The 21,567-nt window shown below is 45.3% G+C and overlaps 1 protein-coding gene across 1 annotated transcript in view; it reads right to left on the reverse strand.

Annotated features, from left to right (window-relative positions):
- Window positions 1–21,567, reverse strand: part of LOC144773916 (N-acetylated-alpha-linked acidic dipeptidase 2-like) — a 696,330-nt gene that overhangs the window by 44,996 nt on the left and 629,767 nt on the right. Inside the window, exons 17-18 of the mRNA XM_078658978.1 lie at window positions 5,724–5,988; window positions 5,344–5,425 (exon numbers count right to left, since the gene is read on the reverse strand). Of these exons, the coding sequence (XP_078515104.1) occupies window positions 5,344–5,425; window positions 5,724–5,988 (347 nt within the window). The remainder of the gene's footprint in view (window positions 1–5,343; window positions 5,426–5,723; window positions 5,989–21,567) is intronic.

Below are 21,567 nucleotides of genomic sequence, written 5' to 3' on the forward strand. Positions count from 1 at the left end.
TGGGCATGCTCCTCGCTGTGGAAAGGTGAGTCCGCATTTGTAGCATTGGGACCCTTGCTTTCTTGTCGCCTGTTCCTTCGATCCTTTCTTCCAATTTCCAGTTCTATTTGTGTCTGTCATTCTGTGGGCTTGCTCCTCTCTTCGGTCCATCTGTCTTGCATGCGCCAATGCCCTTGCCTCCGCTCTCGCTAGATCTAGAATTCTTTCTAGAGTGGTTGGCTCCTTTAGTATTCTCGTGCGAAAGTCTGTGTCACGACAGCCTTCTATCAGTCTTAGGCGGATGGCCTGCTCATTGTCGTATTTTTCGAATTCGCAGTACGCTACTAGTTTCCTTAACCTTGTCGCAAAATCGTCCATCGATTCCTCTGGCTGCTGAAAAGCTATGTTGAAGTTATATCTTTCAAAGTCGATGTTCCTTTGAGGATCAAATTTTTTTGTCAGACATTTTATTAGTCCTTTATATGTGCTTGTTTGATATTTGATATTTGTGGGGTATTTCTAGAGCGCGACGTTCGCTCCGGAGGGAGCATCTTGGCGCTAGAGACCTAAATGAACCAGTCCAGGAGGTTTAGATGGAAGCTTTGGAGTAATTGTCCGGTAGATTGAAGATCCATGTCTTTAGCAGCTTTCTAAAGGGTTTTTCCTGGGTTTGTTGTCTGAGGGGTTTGGGCAGTTTATTCCAGGCTTTAGATGCAAGGAAGCTGAGGGTCTTCTCACCCTTCGTTTTCAGATTGTATTTCGGGAGAAGAATGAGGTTGTCATCGGTTGAACGAAGGTGACGGCTGGGCACGTAGTGGGGAAAGCGCCTGGTGAGGTATTTAGGGCCTGTCTTGTTGTAGGCACGAAAGGCAATAATCAGGATTTTGAATAGGATCCTTTTGTGAAGGGGGAGCCAATGAAGTGAGTGAAGCGCTGCAGAGATGGAGGATCTGCGGGGTAGGCCCAGGACGAGATGGGCGGCTGTGTGAAGTACGCTCTGCAATTTTAGGAGGGTGCTTTTTTTGACTCCTGCAAGCAAGCCGTTGCAGTAGTCCAGTCGTGAGATTATGAGCGCGACTGTCACCGTCTTTCTGGCATCGATGGGGAGGAAATCAAAGAACTTTCTCAGGGATCTGATCATTCCGAAGCATTTACCTGCGACGGTTCTGGCATGCTGGTCAAAGGAGAGTTCAGAGTCAAAGATTACACCGAGGTTCCTGGCTGACGACACTGTCTGGGGGGGGGCAACAGAATTATCCGGCCACCATAGTGCTGGACAGAAAGAGATATTAGTTCCAATCGGGAGGATCTCTGTTTTGTTTGAGTTGCACTTCAGGTGGTTATCGTCCATCCATCGAAATACTTCGGTCAAGCAGTGTTTCAGGTTGAGTTCAGCTTTGGTAGATAGTTTGTCTAATGGTACAATGAGTTGTGTATCATCGGCATACGAAGTGACAGGTATGCCGAATGATTCTATCAGATTAAGGAGAGGAATGAGGTAAACGTTGAAAAGGAGAGGGCTTAGGATAGATCCTTGTGGGACACCTGAGGGGACAAGTTTATCTTTAGAGTGGAATGGGCCCAGAGTGACAGTTTGGGAACGGTCGGAGAGAAAAGACGTAATCCAGGAAAGGGCGGAGTCAGAGATACCGATGTCCCTGAGTCTACTGATGAGGATGGTGTGGGAGACGGTATCAAACGCCGCCGTTAGGTCGAGAAGGATTAGGATGGAGTTTTTTCTCTGATCTTGTAGGGTTTTTATGGTGTCAGACAGTTCAATGAGGGCGGTTTCTGTCGAGTGCTTGGGGCGGAATCCGGATTGTTGGGGGTGAAGAAGGTTGTTATCATCCAGGTAGCGTTTTAGCTCGCTATGGACTAGATGTTCCGTGATTTTTCCCAAAGCCGGGAGTAGCGAAATTGGGCGGAGGTTGGTAAGATCCGTCAGGGGTTTATTTGCTTTCTTCATAAGGGGTTTGATGATACCTTTTTTCCAACGGCTGGGTACTGAGCCTGAGCTAAGCGAGGAGTTGATTAGATTGTTGATGGTCGGGTTGACCTCATCGATTAGTTGGTGAAGTATCATGGGGGGACAAGGGTCGGACGGAGCGCCAGATTTGCAGGCCAGGATGGCTTTTTTTGATTGCTCGAGAGTAACAGGGGAGAAGCGACTTAGCATAGAACCAAAGGGAACCAGTGAGGGGGACACTGGGGGGGTGGTGGGGGGAGGGAAATTGATTTGGAGCGAGGCAATTTTTTCCTCGAAATAATCAGAAATTTGGTCGCAAAATTTCTGGGAAGGGGGGATTTCAGGCTGAAGAGCCTTTGGGTGCGGGAATGATTTGACAATCGTGAACAGGGCCTTTTGTTTTTGGCCTGCGTTTTTTATGGCATTGACATAATAGTTTTTTTTAGCCAGTTTAATTTCCGAAAGGTAGTTTTTCCTTGTTGCGATATAGGAGGAGCGGTTTGTAGCTTCGTATGTCTTCCGCCATTTTCTTTCTGCCTTTTTACATAGCAGATGCGCTTTTGCAAGTTCTGGTGTGAACCAGGGGGCATTGGTTTTGGTTTTAGTTTTGCCCCGGGAAGTACAGGGGCGTGAGGGCGGGATTCTGGATTTGATTTCTTGGGTGATCCAGTTTTGGAAAAGATCAGCGTCAGTGTCGACATTGCCAGAGAGAATAGGAGCTTGAGTTTGCATTAAAGGATTAAGAGTGATGTTATCCTGAACCTTTTTCCAATTGATATGATTATTGGGGTGAGAAGCAGCTTTGTCACGATTGGGTAGGTTTTTGCTCAGGATGTGGAATGGGATCAGGGAGTGATCAGACCAAATCTGGGGCAAAGGGGAGAGAGTGATCAAGGAAGGGGAATTTGTGCAGACTCCATCGAGGGTATGGCCCAGAGAGTGGGTGGGTGAAGTGACGAGTTGCCTAAAATTGAACATCTCGAGGGTTTGTACAAAATTGATAGCATGGTTATCTGTTTTTGATTCAAGATGGAGGTTAAAATCACCAAGGAGGGTGAAAAAAGGGTATCTGAGGGAGAGTTGTCCTAAAGAATCATATAGTGAGTCGAGGAACTCAGAAGCATTGCCGGGTGGGCGGTAGATAAGTCCGCCAGAGAGCGAAGTGTGTTCGTTCAATTTAATGGAGAAGCCTAGTCCTTCAGTTTTTTGCAGAGGCTCGAGACTAAAGGTGTGGCAAGGAAAGGAATCTTTAAAGATGATTGCAACACCTCCGCCACGGCCCTTGGCTCTATCTTCCCTGAAGAGGGAGTAGCCCAGGGGAAGAGCAACAGCAATGTCAGGGTTACTATCTGCTGTAAGCCATGTCTCAGTTATCATGAGGCAGTCAAGGTCAGACTCTAGGACGAGGTCGTGTATGTCTTGGTTGTGCTTGCACATGGAGCGAGCGTTGATCAGACCGCCTTTGAAGGAAGGTAGAGAGGCCTGAAGTATATTGGCCGAGGGAACAGCTGAGTGGAGCTCAGTGGACCAGTTGCAGAGTTTGCAACTGACTAGGCCTGAGAAAGCGGATGGGTCGAGTATACATGGACAATGCTTAGTGGCCTGTAATTGACGAAGGACGCTCGGTTGGTAGGAGATGCGGGAGGTGAGTTGGGCAGGGTTTCCTGCGCCTGTCGCGGTCTTGTCGCGGACGGGCGCAGACGGGCTTGCCTTAGGCGCTCCCGCTGCGCTCGTCCGCTGCGCTTCCTGTGCATGCACATGTTTATAGGGAGGGGGTGTGGCCTAAATGTGCTGATGGCGGCCGCTGGGTGGGGAAGAGCGCGAACAGCGTTAAGATCGGCTGTGCGTTTTAAGGACTAAATAACAGATGCGCGTGAGACACAGAAAAGGGTAAGTGACACCACACAATTTTTAAAAGCAGATTAAAAGTCAAAGTGCAAGTTATGCCTTAGAAAAGTACCTCCAGCTCCCGGCTATTTTGCCTCAGGACTGGGAAAAGGATCTCGCTCTTTGGGAGCGTTATCAGGAGGTCATCCACTTCATCCCCCGCCAAATTCAGGAATAGTCCTAGTTTCTTTTCCTCTAACACATCTGTTGCTTCCATGTATCGCTCAAGCTTCACAATCCACTTTTCCCATCTTATTCCCACTTGTGGCTCTGATACACTGAATGGCATTGGTCTGCGATATTGTGCGCTTTGCTTTGTTTCAGGCATCTTCGCTTCCTTTTGTCTTGTTGCCTCTATATCACTTTTGTTTCAGATGTTTTGTAGCGTTCTTGTTATTTTCTCTTCTTATGTTTCACTATGATATTTATTAGTCCTTGTTGTGGGGATCTGTCTGTGTCCTTGTCCCCTTTTTTTCCCTTTCTTTTTGCTAATTCTCTTTGTTTCTTGCTTTCTTTCGTTTTTTTTTGGGTTTTTTTGCCTGCCCCTAAGATGGCTGCCCAGTATTTTCTACTGTTATTTTCCTTTCTGTCCCACTCAAGATGGCTGCCCTTGTTCCCGCGAGATTTCGCTGTCGAAATCTCGCTTTGCCTGTTCTTAAGATGGCCACCGCGTTCTTTCTTAGTTCTTATTGGCTTTCCTGCCTGTTTTTAAAATGGCCGCCGATGTTTTCTCTTCTCGCGAGACCTCGCGCTTCAATTTCTGAGCGCGAGGATCTCGCGCTTCTGACTGGGGCCACTAGCGCTGTTCCTCTAATGCTGCTTACCGCGCTTTGCCATTTCCGTTGGACGCTGACCGGGGTGGGCTCCCGTGTAGCTCCTTGCGTCTCTCTGCTTCCGATGACGTTGTTTTTGTGTTTTTTTTAACACACGGCGCGATCCTCACACGTGTGGATTCGTCACCTTCTTCGTCGCCGGATGTCGTGTTGTTTATGTCTACACTCGGCACAAGGAACACAGGACGCCAGAGGAGGTTGGTCACCTTCTTTATTTGCTTTCTGGTACCAGCGTGTCACGGCACGTCCGTCCTCTTCGTTGTCCTCAGTCGTCTGTCCACTTCCTGTCCCCTACAGGATGTCGTGTCCAGTGACCTGGTCACTGTCCTATGACCCGCAGGGTCCTAGTGCCCTACGTCGTCTGTCGCCCTATCGTCATGGTTGCTACAGGGTACTTCCAACATAATACCACTAATCTAATTTTTAAATTGAGAGATTTAGTAAGGGGCGGAGCATTTCCAACTCTGGGTAAACACTCCAGGATTATATATCTGTCTGAGAAGGTCATCACTAATTTTAGTTTGCTTTTTTCTTAATTTATATTTTGTTTTTTAATTAAGCTACATTATTAAAGGGCTTGGAGAAACTCGGGTGACATGATTGTATTAATCATTAGAAACAACACAGCAATTCAGACCACTGAGGGCCATAACAAGATTGAAAACTGATCGAACTTACTTATCCATGTCCAATTGCTCAAGTCGGTTATGGAACTCAGTGGAAGTCTTCGTAAAGTTTTCCACAGCAGAAAAAAGTGAGTCTGGAAAAGTTAAATATTTTGAAGCATTATAATTATGTAAAGTTTAAGAAAGACAAAGGGAGGGCATCTAGCTTAACATTTGAGACCCGAATGCATACATTTCTCTGCTAATTGCATAATAATAGACAGATTATGCACAGTTAGCATACGAGCACACAAGGCAGGTGCAAACCCGTTCACTAGCATCAACCCTATGGCCCCATTCGGTGAGATTGAGGGATAAAAAATTATTTATGGTGAAATTTGCCTGAAAAAGTTTTAGACACGTTTTGTTAGACCATTGCATGCCGATACTTACCAAATGATACACCATATTGCTGAAGTTGTGTTTCATGCTGCTGAGCAATTTTATAGATGATGTCAGCATAACTTTTCAAGGCCTCAGCATAATCCTGTGCATTAAATGGGATGATCCTGGAGTTGGCAAGTTCAAAAACAAGTCCTCCACGCAACTGTGCTACTGTCAATTGCTTATTAAACGTAGGGTCATAGAATCTTTCTACCAGCTCGAAGGTGTCATACCCAGTGTGAAAAACTGGGTAGTTATTGTACTCATCTGTTTTCTACAGAAAGGGAAAATTGTTTGAAAACATTAATCATTGTACGGGCCTTAGCTGTTATAAATAAAACAGTCTTGTTGATTGATGCAAGGCCATTGCTTGTAATTATCTTCATAGGTAATTAATGTTATGTGAGCGACAATAAGAACGTTTAGTGAAAATCCCCAGGTAGATAGCTTCATTTCAAATCTGAGGCATTCACTGTCTGGAAAGAGCTTTCCTTTCAAATATCATCTGACACAAAAATCATACATTTGGAAAGTTCTTATCATTCCTACCCCCTAGTTAAATTTGGGATTACTGGAGTGTGTCATTGGAACTAGCTATGCAGATTCTTTTCATGACTTCGCCACTGAATGTAGGCAAATCCAGCAAAATGTTCCTGTTATGTTGTACCGGGTTGATCATCATAGCCTAATCTAGCATAAACACATGTCAGGTCTATCATACAATGTATCACCCACATTGGCTGTGATTCATTTCAAAGAAAATACCAAATCCAAGAAACATCAAACACTAGACAAGACATATTTCAAAACTAATTATCTCATATATTAATCAACTGAAACTCCTTTTATTGATGATCAGCTTTCCTAAAATCTAATGCAGAGGCACACACTACTAGGTTAAATTATTTAACAATTGCACAATACTTTTTATTTACCTCAAATACTGGTGAAAACAATTAAAAATAAACTGCTTTCCATTCAAACACAAATCTGTTGTTGAGCTTTTGTCCATATTACATGCCACTAAATTGGCATTACTTTCTTTTTATGATGAATCTGATATTAATATCCGATCGTTAAAAAAGTCTCACTTTGGCACAACAAAGACCAATAAACCTATTTCTTTCTGGAATTTTTGGATTACAACTGCCATTTTATATATCAGTGAGCTTTGTCAAGGAGATATGTTTTACCCTTTTTCAGAATTAAGAACCAAATACCATTTACCGCGAACTGACGTTTCTAAATATGAACTGTTATGTAAATTAAGCATGGGCGTAAAATACGTTCCGCTCGCCAAATTTGCGGATTTTCAGCAAATTCGCAATCCGCAAACTCTTGCGAATTTGCCGAAAATTCGCAAATTTGCACGAAGCGGATTATTTTGCTTGGTCGCGCTTGACAAATACAATATTGCGGCGGGCCGCGTTCACTTACCGTCATTCAGCGTTTGAAGAGTTGTTTTTCTCCATGTTTGCGTGTGCTGCGCCATTTTGGATCTTGCTGCGGGATCCCGCGGGAGTTTGTCGACCGCGATTACGTCATCGCGGCTTGCCACCTAGCACAGCGAGAGTTTGTCAACGCGAGTACGTCATAAAGGCCCGTGATCACGCATCGCGGGAGACAATCTCGCGTTTGCGAAATTGCAAAATTTGCAATTCTGCACAAGAAATCCACCAGCAGGCAGCATAAACCTTCTGAAAATGATGATTTTTATCAGAATAACTCCTCCGGTTGACATTTGCCTGCACTTTTTTTGCTAGGAGTCCATTTGGGGGGGGGAGGAAGGAAGTGCCCCACAGTCTCCAACTTCCTGTTCCTGTCCAGCAGGCTCCTCCCAGTGCTTTGTTCATGTCCTGGTCACTTTGATTTGGATCTTGACCTGGAAGGATTACTTTTTGTGGCTGCTGCTGGATATTTGGATTTGAGGCCTTTTTTACTTTCTTTGGATCACATTTGGATTAGAAATTTCACAAGTAAGTTGATGTTGATTGTTTGGGGCATTACAGTTGCTGCAACTACAATCTTGGAACTTTTTCAGAACATTAAATAAAATATATTGTGGGTAGTCACAGTATCCAGTAGGACCAGGGTTAGTTATGGGTGCATGATGCAACTGTTTTGTTGAATTTCAACATCATTTAGGGCATGGATGGCATTGTGGTGATTTTTGTGTGTTTTTTGATTTTTTGGCTGTTGTTGGGGCCTTTTGCCCAGGGTTTCTCAGTGGTGCATGGACTGAGTCTTTCTGTGGTGTCTCTTTAATGTAAACATCATGGAGGGCATGGATGGCATTGGATTGTGGTGATTTGTGTGTGTTTTTCGATTTTTTGGCTGCTGTTGGGGCCTTTTGCCCCGGGATACTCAGTGGTGCATGGGCCTAGTCTTTCTGTGGGGTGTCTTGAATGTAAACATCATGGAGGGCATGGATGGCATTGGATTGTGGTGATTTTTGTGTGTTTTTCGATTTTCTGGCTGTTGTTGGGGCCTTTTGCCCAGGGGTACTCAGTGGTGCATGGACTGAGTCTTTCTGTGGGGTCTCTTTAATGTAAACATCATGGAGGGCATGGATGGCATTGGATTGTGGTGATTTTTGTGTGTTTTTCGATTTTTTGGGGTGTTGATGGGGCATGGCCACGTGGGTGGGGGCCATTTTGAGGACTGGTCCAGGCAGGGCCTTGCCATGTGGTGGGGGTCAGGGGGCCATTTTGAATCCAGGCAGTGTGCTTTGTGCCATAGGCCTGCATCCAATGTGCCTTGCTTTCATCCATTATGCCCAGGGGTACTCAGTGGTGCATGGGCCTAGTCTTTCTGTGGGGTCTCTTTAATGTAAACATCATGGAGGGCATGGATGGCATTGGATTGTGGTGATTTTTATGTGTTTTTCGATTTTTTGGCTGTTGTTGGGGCCTTTTGCCCAGGGGTACTCAGTGGTGCATGGGCCTAGTCTTCTGTGGGGTGTCTTGAATGTAAACATCGTTGAGGGTATGGATGGCATTGGATTGTGGTGATTTTTGTGTTTTTTGATTTTTTGGGGTGTTGATGGGGCATGGCCATGTGGGTGGGGGCCATTTTGAGGACTGGTCCAGGCAGGGCCTGGCCATGTGGTGGGGGTCAGGGGGCCATTTTGAATCCAGGCAGTGTGCTTTGTGCCATAGGCCTGCATCCAATGTGCCTTGCTTTCATCCATTATGCCCAGGGGATCTCAGTGGTGAATGGGCCTCGTCTTTCTGTGGGGTCTCTTTAATGTAAACATCATGGAGGGCATGGATGGCATTGGATTGTGGTGATGTTTATCTGTTTTTCGATTTTTGGGCTGTTGTTGGGGCCTTTTGCCCAGGGGTACTCAGTGGTGCATGGCCCTAGTCTTTCTGTGGGGTGTCTTGAATGTAAACATCGTTGAGGGCATGGATGGCATTGGATTGTGGTGATTTTTGTGTGTTTTTCGATTTTTTGGGGTGTTGATGGGGCATGGCCATGTGGGTGGGGGCCATTTTGAGGCCTGGCCCAGGCAGGGCCTGGCCATGTGGGTGGGGGTCTAGGGGCCATTTTGAAGCCAGGCGGTGTGCTTTGTTGTGTCATAGGCCTGCACCCAGTCTGCCATGCTTTCATCCATTATGCCCAGGGGTACTCTGTCAGTGGTGCATTTTATTGGTCTTTCCATTTTGGGGGGTGGGAATAATAAAAATGCTTGCTTGCAAACTATTAATTGAAGCGCTACATATTCAACATTTATTTAACTGGCTTCGTTTGCTTTTAGGTGGAGAAAGACGAATCATCAGCCTCATTGTTCCTCATCAGTGCCAGGAAGAAGTCCTGCTGCGGTGTGTGCAGCACAGCGTCACGTGTGGCCACAGACAACTCTGCAACTTGTGCAACTGCGGCCTGCTGTTCTGACATCTGAAGAAGATGGCCCCAAAAAAAGTTGCCCGTAGCTCCTCTAGCAAGAAAGTTGCCAGTAAGGAGCAGAAGAAGCAAGTGGTGCCACTTGCCAAGGAGACTGGTGTGCCGACCGCCACATTTTTGGGGGAAAAAAAAAGTACGCCTGCAGCAGCAGCGGGGTCTGCTGAAGATCAAGCTGGGAGCAGCACCTCCGCTCCATTGGGCTCAGTGCCACCACCACCACGCCAACTTAGGTCCAAGCCCTTGAGTGCTGCAGAGGCAGCCAGTATAGCTGTTCAATCACCATCGACCAGTGATGTTGGCTCATCGCAAGAAAGTAGCAGCATCCCTCAATCAACACAGGTTGTTGTAACTCATCTGATGAGTGTTCAACAACCACAGCCGCAACAACAACCACATGTGCAAGTACAAGCCCAAGTATATGTGGAAGGAGAGGCGGCGCAAGGTGAGGCGCAAGCAGAGGTGCATGGAGCGGCACAAGTGCCCACAATAGTTGTTCCTCCCGAAGTAGGGGTACATCAGGAAATCGACATTAAAGCCGAGGTATCATATGAGGAAGCCACTCCTCCTGATGATTCATTGTCTTCCAGATCCCCAGCAAGAAAAAGATCAAGGATGGTGTCTACATCTTCTTCAAGCCCCCTTCCTTCTGATGATATGGATTAAAATTGGGAACCACAAGGCCTGTCCGAGAGTGAGGCACACCATGATCTGACAAAGGTAGCTAAGCGTAAAAGGCAGGTCCCCGAAAGTCTCATAGTTATGGAGTGTGATGATGACGCTGAACAAGACGTAGCGAAAAAGAACAGGAGTAGGACCCATAAACCACGTTGGAACTGGGTAGTGTATGCATAAAGAGAAACAATGTTCCAACAGGTTTCACTTGGAAAGACAATTAAACATGCATGCAAACTGCATTACATAAACAAGAAACAAGGAGGTGTTTGGAGGCTGTTAATCACCAAAATTACATCAAACAAGATTGCACAAGGGCATACAGTTAAGGCAGCACTGTACAGAAAGAATCTTATGACAGCCCGAGGGCACTTGGCGTAAAGTGATATATACAAGTGAAAAGTGACGACGCAAGTGAGCAGGGTGAACAGCGTGAACGGCGCAAGGTGAACAATGATGACAATATATACAGGTAACAAATATCTACATTAGCGATCATTATTTGTCATTTTCATTGAGAACAGAGAAGTTGCACCCATCAATTGCGCTGTGGTGTAGACGACATTTCGACCCTCGTTACTTGGGGTCGTCTTCAGGACTGGGCTGTCAATGCATAGGTGTGCTGCAGGGGAAGGAAAGAGGATGAGCATAGGGGACGGGTAGGTGTCCAACAGAGGTGACGGGTGACAAGTGACTGTGAGGAAAACTAACAGGCTGATGAGTGATTTAAAAGGCGATGATCGAGTGTGGGATCAGTAAGGGTGTCCAAATTGGATTGTAACGTAACGAGATGAAGGACAAACGATGACAGTAATTAATGGCCAAAAGTCGCTTGCGGCGTGCGCTTAAGCCAACCAGCATCAGGGGCCGGGCGATCGAGGTGCTTGGGGCACTAGCGGCAGGTGTGCAGGGCTGGGGGCCATGCAGGGGACGCCAGGACTGGCCAGAGGCTGCGATCAGGCATAGGAGAAACCGCATAAGTCGGTGCAACGGCGGCTAGGAGTGTAACACCAGGAGGCTAAAGCAGTCAATGTGAGGGGCCATGCACGTGGGCGGAGTGGCTGACCTGTGGGAGTAGTCAATCGTGAACCCAGCAGGAGGGGTCTGCAAAGGTCGATCCAGGGGCGACTGTGAGTAAGGCACCTGGAGGGAAGGAAAGGACAGATGGAGCTTCGCCTATCGAGTTTGGTTCTGAATTTAGCAGAAGGCCAGTAAAAATAGATGAATTACCTGGGCGCAGTGTGGAAGTTCACACGTGAGATAGATCAAAGTAGTCATGTCCGGTCGGGGCGGCGTCTGAAAGGAGAGGGATCGTGAGATCAGGCCACGCTGATGGACAGTGGGGGATAGCGGCAGTGGCATACGGAATAAATGGATACGGGGGCATACCTGATTAAATTGTGACTGCTCGCAGGGGGTTGAATCACAGGTCCGGGAAAACGGCAGGCAGAGACCTCAGCTCGGGGCTCCGATTACAGAGTAATACTTGAAGTAACAAAGGAAGCAAGAGACCTCAACATCATCTCCAAAAAGGAGTTTGAATTCCTTAACAACCCACACCCGAGGACCCCAGTCCTATACGTCCTGCCAAAGGTCCACAAGAATACATCCAATCCGCCGGGGCGCCCCATCGTCTCCGGATGTGGCTCCATTTTGGAACCATTAGGAAAATATAGAGATGCGATTATTAAAGAATTTGTCCCCATCACCGACACTTTCATACGTGACACCACGGATCGAATAAACACAATTGAAGACAAGGCTTTTGACACCTCTACACAGTTGATGGTAGGCATGGACATTGAATCATTATACTCCAACTTACCCCACAGTGAAGGTCTCCAGGTGATCAGAAACCTACTCCTCTCCAGACCCCAACCATCCCAGATACCTACGGATTTCATCATGAATCTTTTATGCATCGCCCTACAGAACAATTAATTTCTGTATCACGACAGATGATGGACCTTCTCCCTTTTTCTTTTGTGGAAGGGGTGGGTTTTCTTGAAATGGTGGCAACGCTCTGCCCTAAATAGAAGGTCCTAGCCGGTTCTATTTTGCCAGAGTTGTGGTTCCAGCACTACATGAAGATGTGCTGGAGGTGATTGGGGCAGCTTTGCAGAAGAGTGCTGTTCACACTATACATCTGACAACAGACATGTGGACCAGTTGCCAAGCCACTGAATACATGTGCATCACTGCACACTGGGTCTCTTTTTCAGGGGTTAAAGCAAAGCTAAACGCAGGTGTTGACACGGACAAAGTTTATAAAGCTGCTCGGAAACATGCAACAGTAGCCATGTTTGCCATGGAGAAAACTCATACAGGAGAAAACATTTTGCATGAGTTTAACACAACGGTCTTTCAATGGCTGTCCCCAAGAAAGCGCATGATTGGTTATGTTTCCACGGATAATGGCGCCAATGTAGTTAAGGCCATGGATATGGGTAACTATTTCAGAGTGCTGTGTTTGGCGCACTGTATAAACCTGGTTGTTAAAAAATTCTTGCATGAAGAAAGTCCAGTCTACGAGTTACTGACCACCTGCCGAAGAATGTGCACACATTTCAACCATTCTTTTAAGGCCCGGAAGCAGCTGAGGTGCCTGCAACATGAACGTAAAGTGCCAGTGAAAGCACTCATCCAGGAGGTGGTAACACGTTGGAACTCAACCTTCTACATGCTTGAGCGTCTGTATGAGCAGTATGCAGTAGTCGATCAGTATTTCTTTAAACTGGGTACACCTATGATAGACCTGAGGATACAGGTGGAGCAATGGGAGCTAGTTAAAAGCCTGACAGACATGCTTCGTCCTTTTGAGGTCTTCACGCGTGCAGTCAGCAGGGAGGACTGTAATTTGGGAAAATCTATCCCATTGTTGCGCATGCTAGAGGACAAACTGAAGGCAGTGTCTTCTACGTTTCAAAAAGATGGAAAGCAAGAAGCATTTGAGTTGGCGGAGAAGTTATTACAGCGCCTACTTCGCGATGAACGTCTTTAAAAGATCCACACAGAACAGCATTACATTTTTGCTACTATTCTGGATCCACGGTACAAAAAGGCAGTGGCAGGCAGAGTATTTTTTCCTTTTGATGACGCAGATGTTACAAAGTACAAACATTGTCTAGCTGTGTCAGCCACTCGGTTTGAAAGAGAACGGCAGGAAATTGAAGGAAAAGGCAGTACATCAGCATCAGCAGGCCATCCGGAGTCAAAAAAATCCACTTCTGCATCTGTGGCTGTGGCAGAAGTGAGTGATTTTCCCTCTCAGCCGTTAACGACACCAGCAACGGTATCATCTGCACCAGACACAACAGTAATATTGTGTGAAGAAGAGGATTGGCTAACTCAGCTTGGGTTTGCTTCTCAAAAGGTCCCAGAAAAAAGTAAGCAAAGTGGAGGAACCCTGGAGAACCTTGAGTCGATGGTGCAGGCCTATCTGAATGACTCAACAGAGGTCTATGTTCATCATGACCCATTGGCGTATTGGCATGGGAAAAGAGGTGTGTGGCCAGAGATCACCAACCTGGCAATAAATTACTGGTCTTGGCCACTCGCAAGCGTGTCTTCTGAAAGTGTTTTCAGTGCTGCTGGTGGCAATGTAACTTCCAAAAGGACCCGCCTCTCGCCCAAAAATGTGGAGAGGTTAACAATGATCAAGATGAATCAGCACTTCATACCACCAGATTACAAAATACGAGAATGCACGCAGGAAGAAGACGAGGAGGACACCAACTTAGATGAGGGAAGTTCTTCTCTGTTAGCTGACCTACTCCCGTCTGAATGCTCAGAGTTTGAGGATGAGCTCTTCTTCCCTGACACCGAGCCCTGAAAATGAGTCAATGAATCACTAACTTTCTTTTTCGTCCTTATTCACTTTTATTCCTGTGTGTCTGTCTTTCTTTGTTTTGCAAAATCTGTATAAAAAAAACTTTAATCACCTAATCACAAAAACAAGCCCATCAGCAGAACTGTCTTCACTTATTTGCTTATTGATTTGAAGGTGCAGCAGCAGCAGTCTGCATTCCTCAGGTTCACAAGTTCACAAGAACATGCTCCTCTATCCTCCTCCTCCAGACTCCTATTTCCCTCAAAGCAGATGGCTGGATTACACCCAATGAAGAAAGACTCTGCACTTGTGGGGGTGTTCTACTTCTTTGCTGGTGAGTTGACGGGTCTGGGGCATTGCTGTGAAGGTCTAATACCGGATAAAAGTGGTTTGGAGGTGAAAAGGTATATTGCGTTTTTGATCACTTGCCTGTCTTTGGGGTGCTGTTAGGTGGGCTTCCAGATCTTTGGGGGTGGGTTTTGGGGTCTGGGAGCACTGCTGCCACAGTCTAATGTTGATTGCATTTGTTTTTCAGAAAATCCGTGGTGGAAAAGGGGAGTTAGGTCCTAGCTGCAGAGCTCATTTGGCTGCATTCCAGGTAGGCCCAAAGTTTCCTAAGTGTGGCTTTTCCCGGTTTTGCTTTTCGGCTTTTTGGTGGGGGGGGGTGAAACTTGTTTTTGCCCGGGTTCACGGGTGTAATACCGGCTAAAAGTGTTTTGGAGAAAATCGGAGCAGAAAAAGTTGTTGCGCTTTTGATCACTTGCCTGCCTTTGGGGTGCTGTTTGGGGGGCTTTTAGGTTGTTGGGGTGGGTTATGGGGTCTGTGAGCACTGCTGGCACATTCTAATGTTGATTGCATTTGTTTTACATGAAATCCATGGTGGAAAAGGGGAGTTGTGGCCTAGTTGCAGAGCGCATTTGGACTGAATTCCAGGTAGGCCCAAAGTTTCCTAAGTGTGCCTTTTCCCTGTTTTGCTTTTCGGCTTTTAGGGGGGGTGAAACATGTTTTTGCCCGGGTTCATGGGTCTGGGGGCCTTGCTTGGAAGGTGTAATATCGGCTAAAAGTGGTTTGGAGAAAATCGGAGCAGAAAAAGTTTTTGCGCTTTTGATCACTTGTCTGTCTTTGGGGTGCTGTTTGGGGGGCTTTTAGGTTGGTGGGGGTGGGTTTTGGGATCTGTGAGCACTGCTGGCACATTCTAATGTTGATTGCATTTGTTTTACAGGAAATTCATGGTGGAAAAGGGGAGTTGGGGCCTAGCTGCAGAGCGCATTAGGACTGAATTGCAGGTAGGCCCAAAGTTTTCTAAGTGTGGCTTTTCCCGGGTTTTGCCTTTTGGCTTGTTGGGGGTGTTAAACTTGTTTTCGCCCAGGTTGACAGTTCTGGGGCCATTGCTGGGAAGGTCTAATACCCGAAAGAAAGTGTTTTGGAGACAATCCCTGGGGAAAAAGTTTTTGCATTTTCTGAGATTTCGCTCACTCTACCGTTTTCGGGGGGCTGTTTGTGGGGGTTCTTCGTGTTTTTGGGGGGGTTTGCGAGTCTTGGAGCAATGCTGGGTATGGATACTTTTGCTTGCTTGCAAGTGGTTTGAATACAATCCATCGTGGGTAAGGGGGGATTTGGGCCTACTTTACTTTCAAAGTACGTTTTGTCACCATTTTCTACTAGGCCTCTAACAGGTAGCAGTTTCGCACGTTTTTTGAGATCTGATTGGGGGTCTTCTACATTTTTGCGACTGGGTTTAGTAAGGGTCTGGGAGCACTGCTGGGAAGGTCTAATTTTGTTCTAAATGATAAATTTCTCGGAGAAGCACACCTCTGATATAACTCTGTTTGGTAGCTCTTTTTATATCTTCTCAGTTAGTATTTCTGTTTTTTATTTACACGCGTGCTGTGGAGGTGGCACGTTTGTCCTCAATCCGTGCCTTGACAATAACCTTCCTACCTTAAGTGGTCTAGCCACTCAACCTCTACGCACTGTTGCTGTATGTGAATGAATCACATTATTCATCTTTTGAAACAAATTTATTCAAAAACTCTACTTTTTTACTTATTCAATCATAAGCAAAAAATTGTTATAAAACTTTTTTAGTTGTTAATTTGATTCAAGTCATCAAACAATACATTTATGACATTTCTTCTGGTAAACACACATAAGTTGAACTATTGTCCATTGCATAAAGTTTTTACAAAACGTAACAAGCTGATGATTGTAGCCCGATGCTTTTCGAGTCTTGAGAGACTCTTCCTCAGGGGCCTGAAACTAAATGTGAACATACTATAAGTTAAACTTTCCAAGTACACAATCTTCTATATGTAGCAAGCACAAAAAATGTTTTAATTTAGCAACCTCAAATAAAACGTGCATGTTCCTCCACCACACCTCGTGATGCAAAAAACGATCTCAACAATACTCACATCTTGAAAACCAGATGGTGCACCACCTATCAAAAATTCCGATGTAAACATTACTGTCAAAGACTCGACTAAATGAGTGAAGAGACCCTATTACATTGATACGTTACAGCATCTTACCTCGGTAAATTTTTCTCTGGAAATTCAAAACTGTCACTCCCTTCAACTAACGACAACCTTCTTTGCACCTGAAACACGGAGCACACCATGTTTACACTCGTGTTTAGTGAACCCCTCTGAATTTTTAACGCAATCTCCCAAAGATGTCCCAAAAATACCTTAACTCCTCTTCAACGTACCTACTCCGTACCGCTGGAGACCTGCCAGCTCCTTCCATGTTGGTTTGGAAGGAACATCTATATAAAGAAAGAAAGACATAGTCTGTAACCAATGCTCTTTAAGATTAACACAAAATGATTCAGCAGAAAGTTATGTCACAGTAGAACTAGCAACTTGCAAGCGCAGTACATAACTATTGTGGCCAGTATCTATCTAACCTCCCACTTCTTCATCCTTGCTCTAACATTAGTGGGAGTTTAAGGAATCAATTCTACGAGCACTATGGACTTAGAGTCGACTATGACAGTACACCAGTCTTCTTCTTCTTCTTCTCTCTTGTTTAGCAAAATTGGTACGTTAACTTCTGCAAGCCGGCATAATGCAAGCGCAGTCAACTTGCACCCGAGAAAAACAGACGCCCGCCATGATGAGTGAGACAGACTTGCGTTACTGTACCGGTCCAGTACATGCAGGTGCTGATGCTCTTACTTTTCTATTACGGGTGGCACTGAGAATACTCTGTTACAAGGGCTACTGCTTAATTAATTTACCTTTCACCCTACAGTGCCAATGAATACTAGAAAAGGAAAATGAAGAAGATAAATAATCTGATTATCTATCACTGCACATGGTATGTATTTGCTTACATATGGGATGGCTTTAGGTGGTTTGCTTTTTATTGAGTGAACAGTGATACATCCACACATGAATGACCGAGTTCTACTAAACTTATTAACAGAGGTAGTGAGTGGCCATCGTAATAGCCGGATATATGCTGTGCTTGCAATACAAACTACTGCTACTATTCATGGTAGTATTCGGACAAAATTAAAACTTCTTTTCCTTGCCTTTCCTACACTGGAACGGACGTGTGGGTGCGGTGTTACATGCTCTTCAAAGTAACACTTAGTTCATCCAGTGACCGTCTACTCTCTCTAGATACACATATGCTATCTAAGAGTCAGATAGTACCATGATCCAGGCATCCATCCATTTAAACTATATGTCAATCATTCTTCTTCATGTCTCCCATCTGGACAAACCTTATGTTTTCTCACGGGAAAACAACCTTTTCATTTTATTTGGGAAACCGCAAGCCATACATCCGTGCTTGACTTACATTTGAATTTCAACCAAAGGATATATTGCGCACACATACAGTTTCTGTTTCACCCACCAAGGCTGTTCTCCTTCCACCCATCCTTGCTTCATCCTTCACCCAGCCATGCATCATATTCCTTCCCAGCCACCTCGGGCACCAATCAAACACGTATCATTCTTCTTTGTCAGTCATCATTACTTTTAACTTGCTCATCCTTCCACACTTACTTACACCCTTCTTTCGCTTTTTGTTCATCCCATCCATCAAGTTCATCTCAGATCTGATTTGGATTCTCAAAAAAAAATTCACCGCTGAGTTGAAGTACATTTAGAGGAGGCTACTACCTGGTTGATAAAAATGTTGTTCTAAATTTGAAAGTCTTCTTAACAGTATAGTAACTTAACTGTACAACATATATACTACACCCGTGCAGAGAGCACACTCTGCAGTCTGCAATCTCAATAAGTAAGGAATAAAAGGGTTTACCACTGCCCGCCACTACCGTGGCAACCCTCACAGCAGTTTCCTCCGGCACTTGCACCGCCTCCTCCCCAGAAGTGTCCTCCTCCACCTCCGCACTGGCCCCGGCACCAGATGTTCCACCTACAAAGTACATTTAAGAATGTTAGATGTCATAGACATGCACCACTCACTAGTATTTTGTCTAGGAATGAAGAAATGTGAATACAAAAACCAATCTAATAATTTGTGACTGTCTACTCTAAAGTAAAAATGTCCCTTTTTCCAGGGAAGGGTGTTGTCTTGCTGCACTTTTTGGCACAACTAATGAATGCTTGCTTTTTAACACGCACCATTTTTCTCATAACAGCCAGAAGCTTCGCTTCTAAGAACAAGAGCAAGATCAGATCATCATCACTAGGACAGAGTGACCAACGATTCAGCACCAAAAAGAAAAATTAAAGTTCAAACCAGGTGAGGGCTCGGCTCGCCCACAATAAATGTGTGAAATAAATCACTAAGCACTTTTCCATTTTTAATGAACCGTTTATGTTTTATGACAAACTTGATTTTTAATAAATGTTTTTACTTTTAATAAAGCTTTAAAACTTAAATAGACTCTGTGGTTTTTGGTCAAGAGTGACTGAGCAAAAGGTTTTGCAATTTGCAAGCATGAGTCCGTGCCTCTGACACTTCTGGACTCTGACTCCGTATTCTTGTCCTGCGTTGGATAATCATCAGTGGGGATCAATCATCTATGAATTCGGGAGCTAAATGACTCTGCCACACTATCTAGTCAGTAAGGAGATTGGGCGTTCTTCAAAGTCTGTTATCACTGAGGTATGTGGAAAGTCTACCTGCGCCTATTATAATTTATAAACAATGCACTATTTAGTGTCCATAGTTCTGTTCGTGCAGCTTTGTCCCTGCAATAGTAGTAGTATGGATTGTCCTCCTATCCAAACCAAAAGTCAAGTAGTATCTTATTCTTTCTTGGTGGTCATTCGCATTTTATTGTTGGGAATTTTCAAAGCATAAACATTTTGAAGACTTGAAAAGACATTATGGACAATCCCAGAGGACTGCACTCAGTTCATAGAGCTATTGATGACTAGAATGGGAGTTTCGTTTGACACCTTTTGCCAACTGTGCAATCTTAGTTAGCTACACAGACAGACTAATAAGAATAATCTAGTAATACCACAGGGAGTCATAGTAGAGGCAGGATAAGAATTTAGATACAGTCTACAAGAAGATCAAAGACGATTTAGAAAAAATCGAATGAGGAACGCTAGGAAAATATAGGTACTCTATATTAAAATGAAAACTTACTGGAGCCAGCACAGGAGCCCTCGCCTGACCGATCCTGGCCTACGGCAGCAGCAGCAACCACCTTCTCCTCTGTCCTCTTGCCCCTGGGGGGAGCTGATGTACAACATGAAAGAAAGAAAGACCCGAAAACATGGATGATTGCTGTCAACCAAATCAAACATTTCAAAAGAACAATAACAAAATATTTTGGCGAAATAGCAAATAGACAACTATTCCACGGGATATATTGACCTATCTCATGTGGTCTACTACGATATTAGTATTGCTTGATTTGCGGACCGTCGACTTGGAAAGTTATGTAACTCACTAAACAAACTACTAAAATGGTTCGCCTAGGACTGGTAGGCAGCAGTCTGCAGCACGCGATGTGACATACAAACTCCATCGTGATTGCAGATCAGTGACAACACTAAAAAGTTTCCTACTACATTACCCAGTCATTAAAATACTCAAACTATCAATCCACCACCACTATTTCTTCTTATTGCCAGGTGTACAAAGGAAGGACTGGACTTGAGTCTGTAGGGGCAGATTTACAAGCCCCTTGCGGCTCTTTTGCTCCATTGTTGCGTGACTTTTGTGACGCAGCGGCAGAACAAAAGAGGCGCCATGGTGCGGCATATATTAACAATGTGACGCATATGGGAGATGCATCACGTTGTAAAGCCCTGCGCCATCAGGGGGCGTTCCGGCGCAAGAGAGGGCGTTCCTGAGCAGGAACGGATCCTAAAAGTGGCTGAGGGAAATCTACAAGATTTCAATCAGTCACTTTTAGGACAATGATGCGTCACTCAAACCCTGCGCCTGCTTGAAGCAGACGTACGGCTTGACGCAGCATTGGTGAGATAGGGCACCCCAGAGCATTGCTGGAGCCTGGCCATCGTTGCGACGCAACTCCAGCAATGCGCCGCCTTTACGGCACAGATGCGTAACGCTTCGGTGATGTTTTGGGCCCATGGTGCGCCGCATTGTAAATACGGCGCACCATGGGTGGTGGTGGCGTGGCGCACAATTACTGGTGCATCCCTGCTACTTTGCAGGGATGCGCCGGTAATTGCAAATCTGCCCCTTAGTGTCTAGCATTACGCAGTTCTGTAAACTATACTCATACATAATTTCTCGGGGCAATGAAATGAACACAAAATCGAAAACAAATAAGCATAGTAGCAACGCTACTGAGAAGGAGAGCAGTGCACCTGAAATGCACAGAAGATTTTGAAATATAATTTACCTACAATGTAATCGGCAGCATTATTGCTCTTGATAAAAAACAAAAATTTGCAATATAATAACACACAGAGCAGGAGAAAACAGAGTAATGATGAAATAGCTACTACTACTCACCAAGCCCGGGGATCTTGACGCCGAGCAGGTCGAGCAAGTCGCGTTCCCGGTACAGGAGATCCGTCCAACGGTGGGTGGCCTGGTTGTAGGTGCGCCGGACCCGAGAGTGTTGATACATGGCCCGGCACACCTTCTCCCACCGCTTCCGGCGCTCTCGGAGCCCGTAGCCGCCTGCGATCTTGCCGCCTGCCATGATGGTCCTGGGGAGGCGGCGCTGTACAAAGTTCACCACCTCCTCCGCGCTAAAGATCTCCCGTGGCATCACTAGCTCCCCCCTCAAACGCCCGCACGGGAGCCGGGCATGGGGTGCGGGACCCATCCCCTTCGCGGGCTGCTTCCCGGCTCCCTTTACTATGGTCTGGGCAGAAAGGAAGGTAAATAATAAATAAGAAATAGAATAGGGAAGAAGAAAAGAAAATAGTTTAAAAAAGTAGTTTGAAATTAACCAAAAGTAGCAGAAAACACAAAAATATAGAGCTAGAAAAATAGAGGGATAGATAATAAGTAAAATAGATTAAA

Source organism: Lissotriton helveticus, chromosome 8 (genome assembly GCF_964261635.1).
Source record: "Lissotriton helveticus chromosome 8, aLisHel1.1, whole genome shotgun sequence".
Taxonomy (NCBI): Eukaryota; Metazoa; Chordata; class Amphibia; order Caudata; family Salamandridae; genus Lissotriton; species Lissotriton helveticus.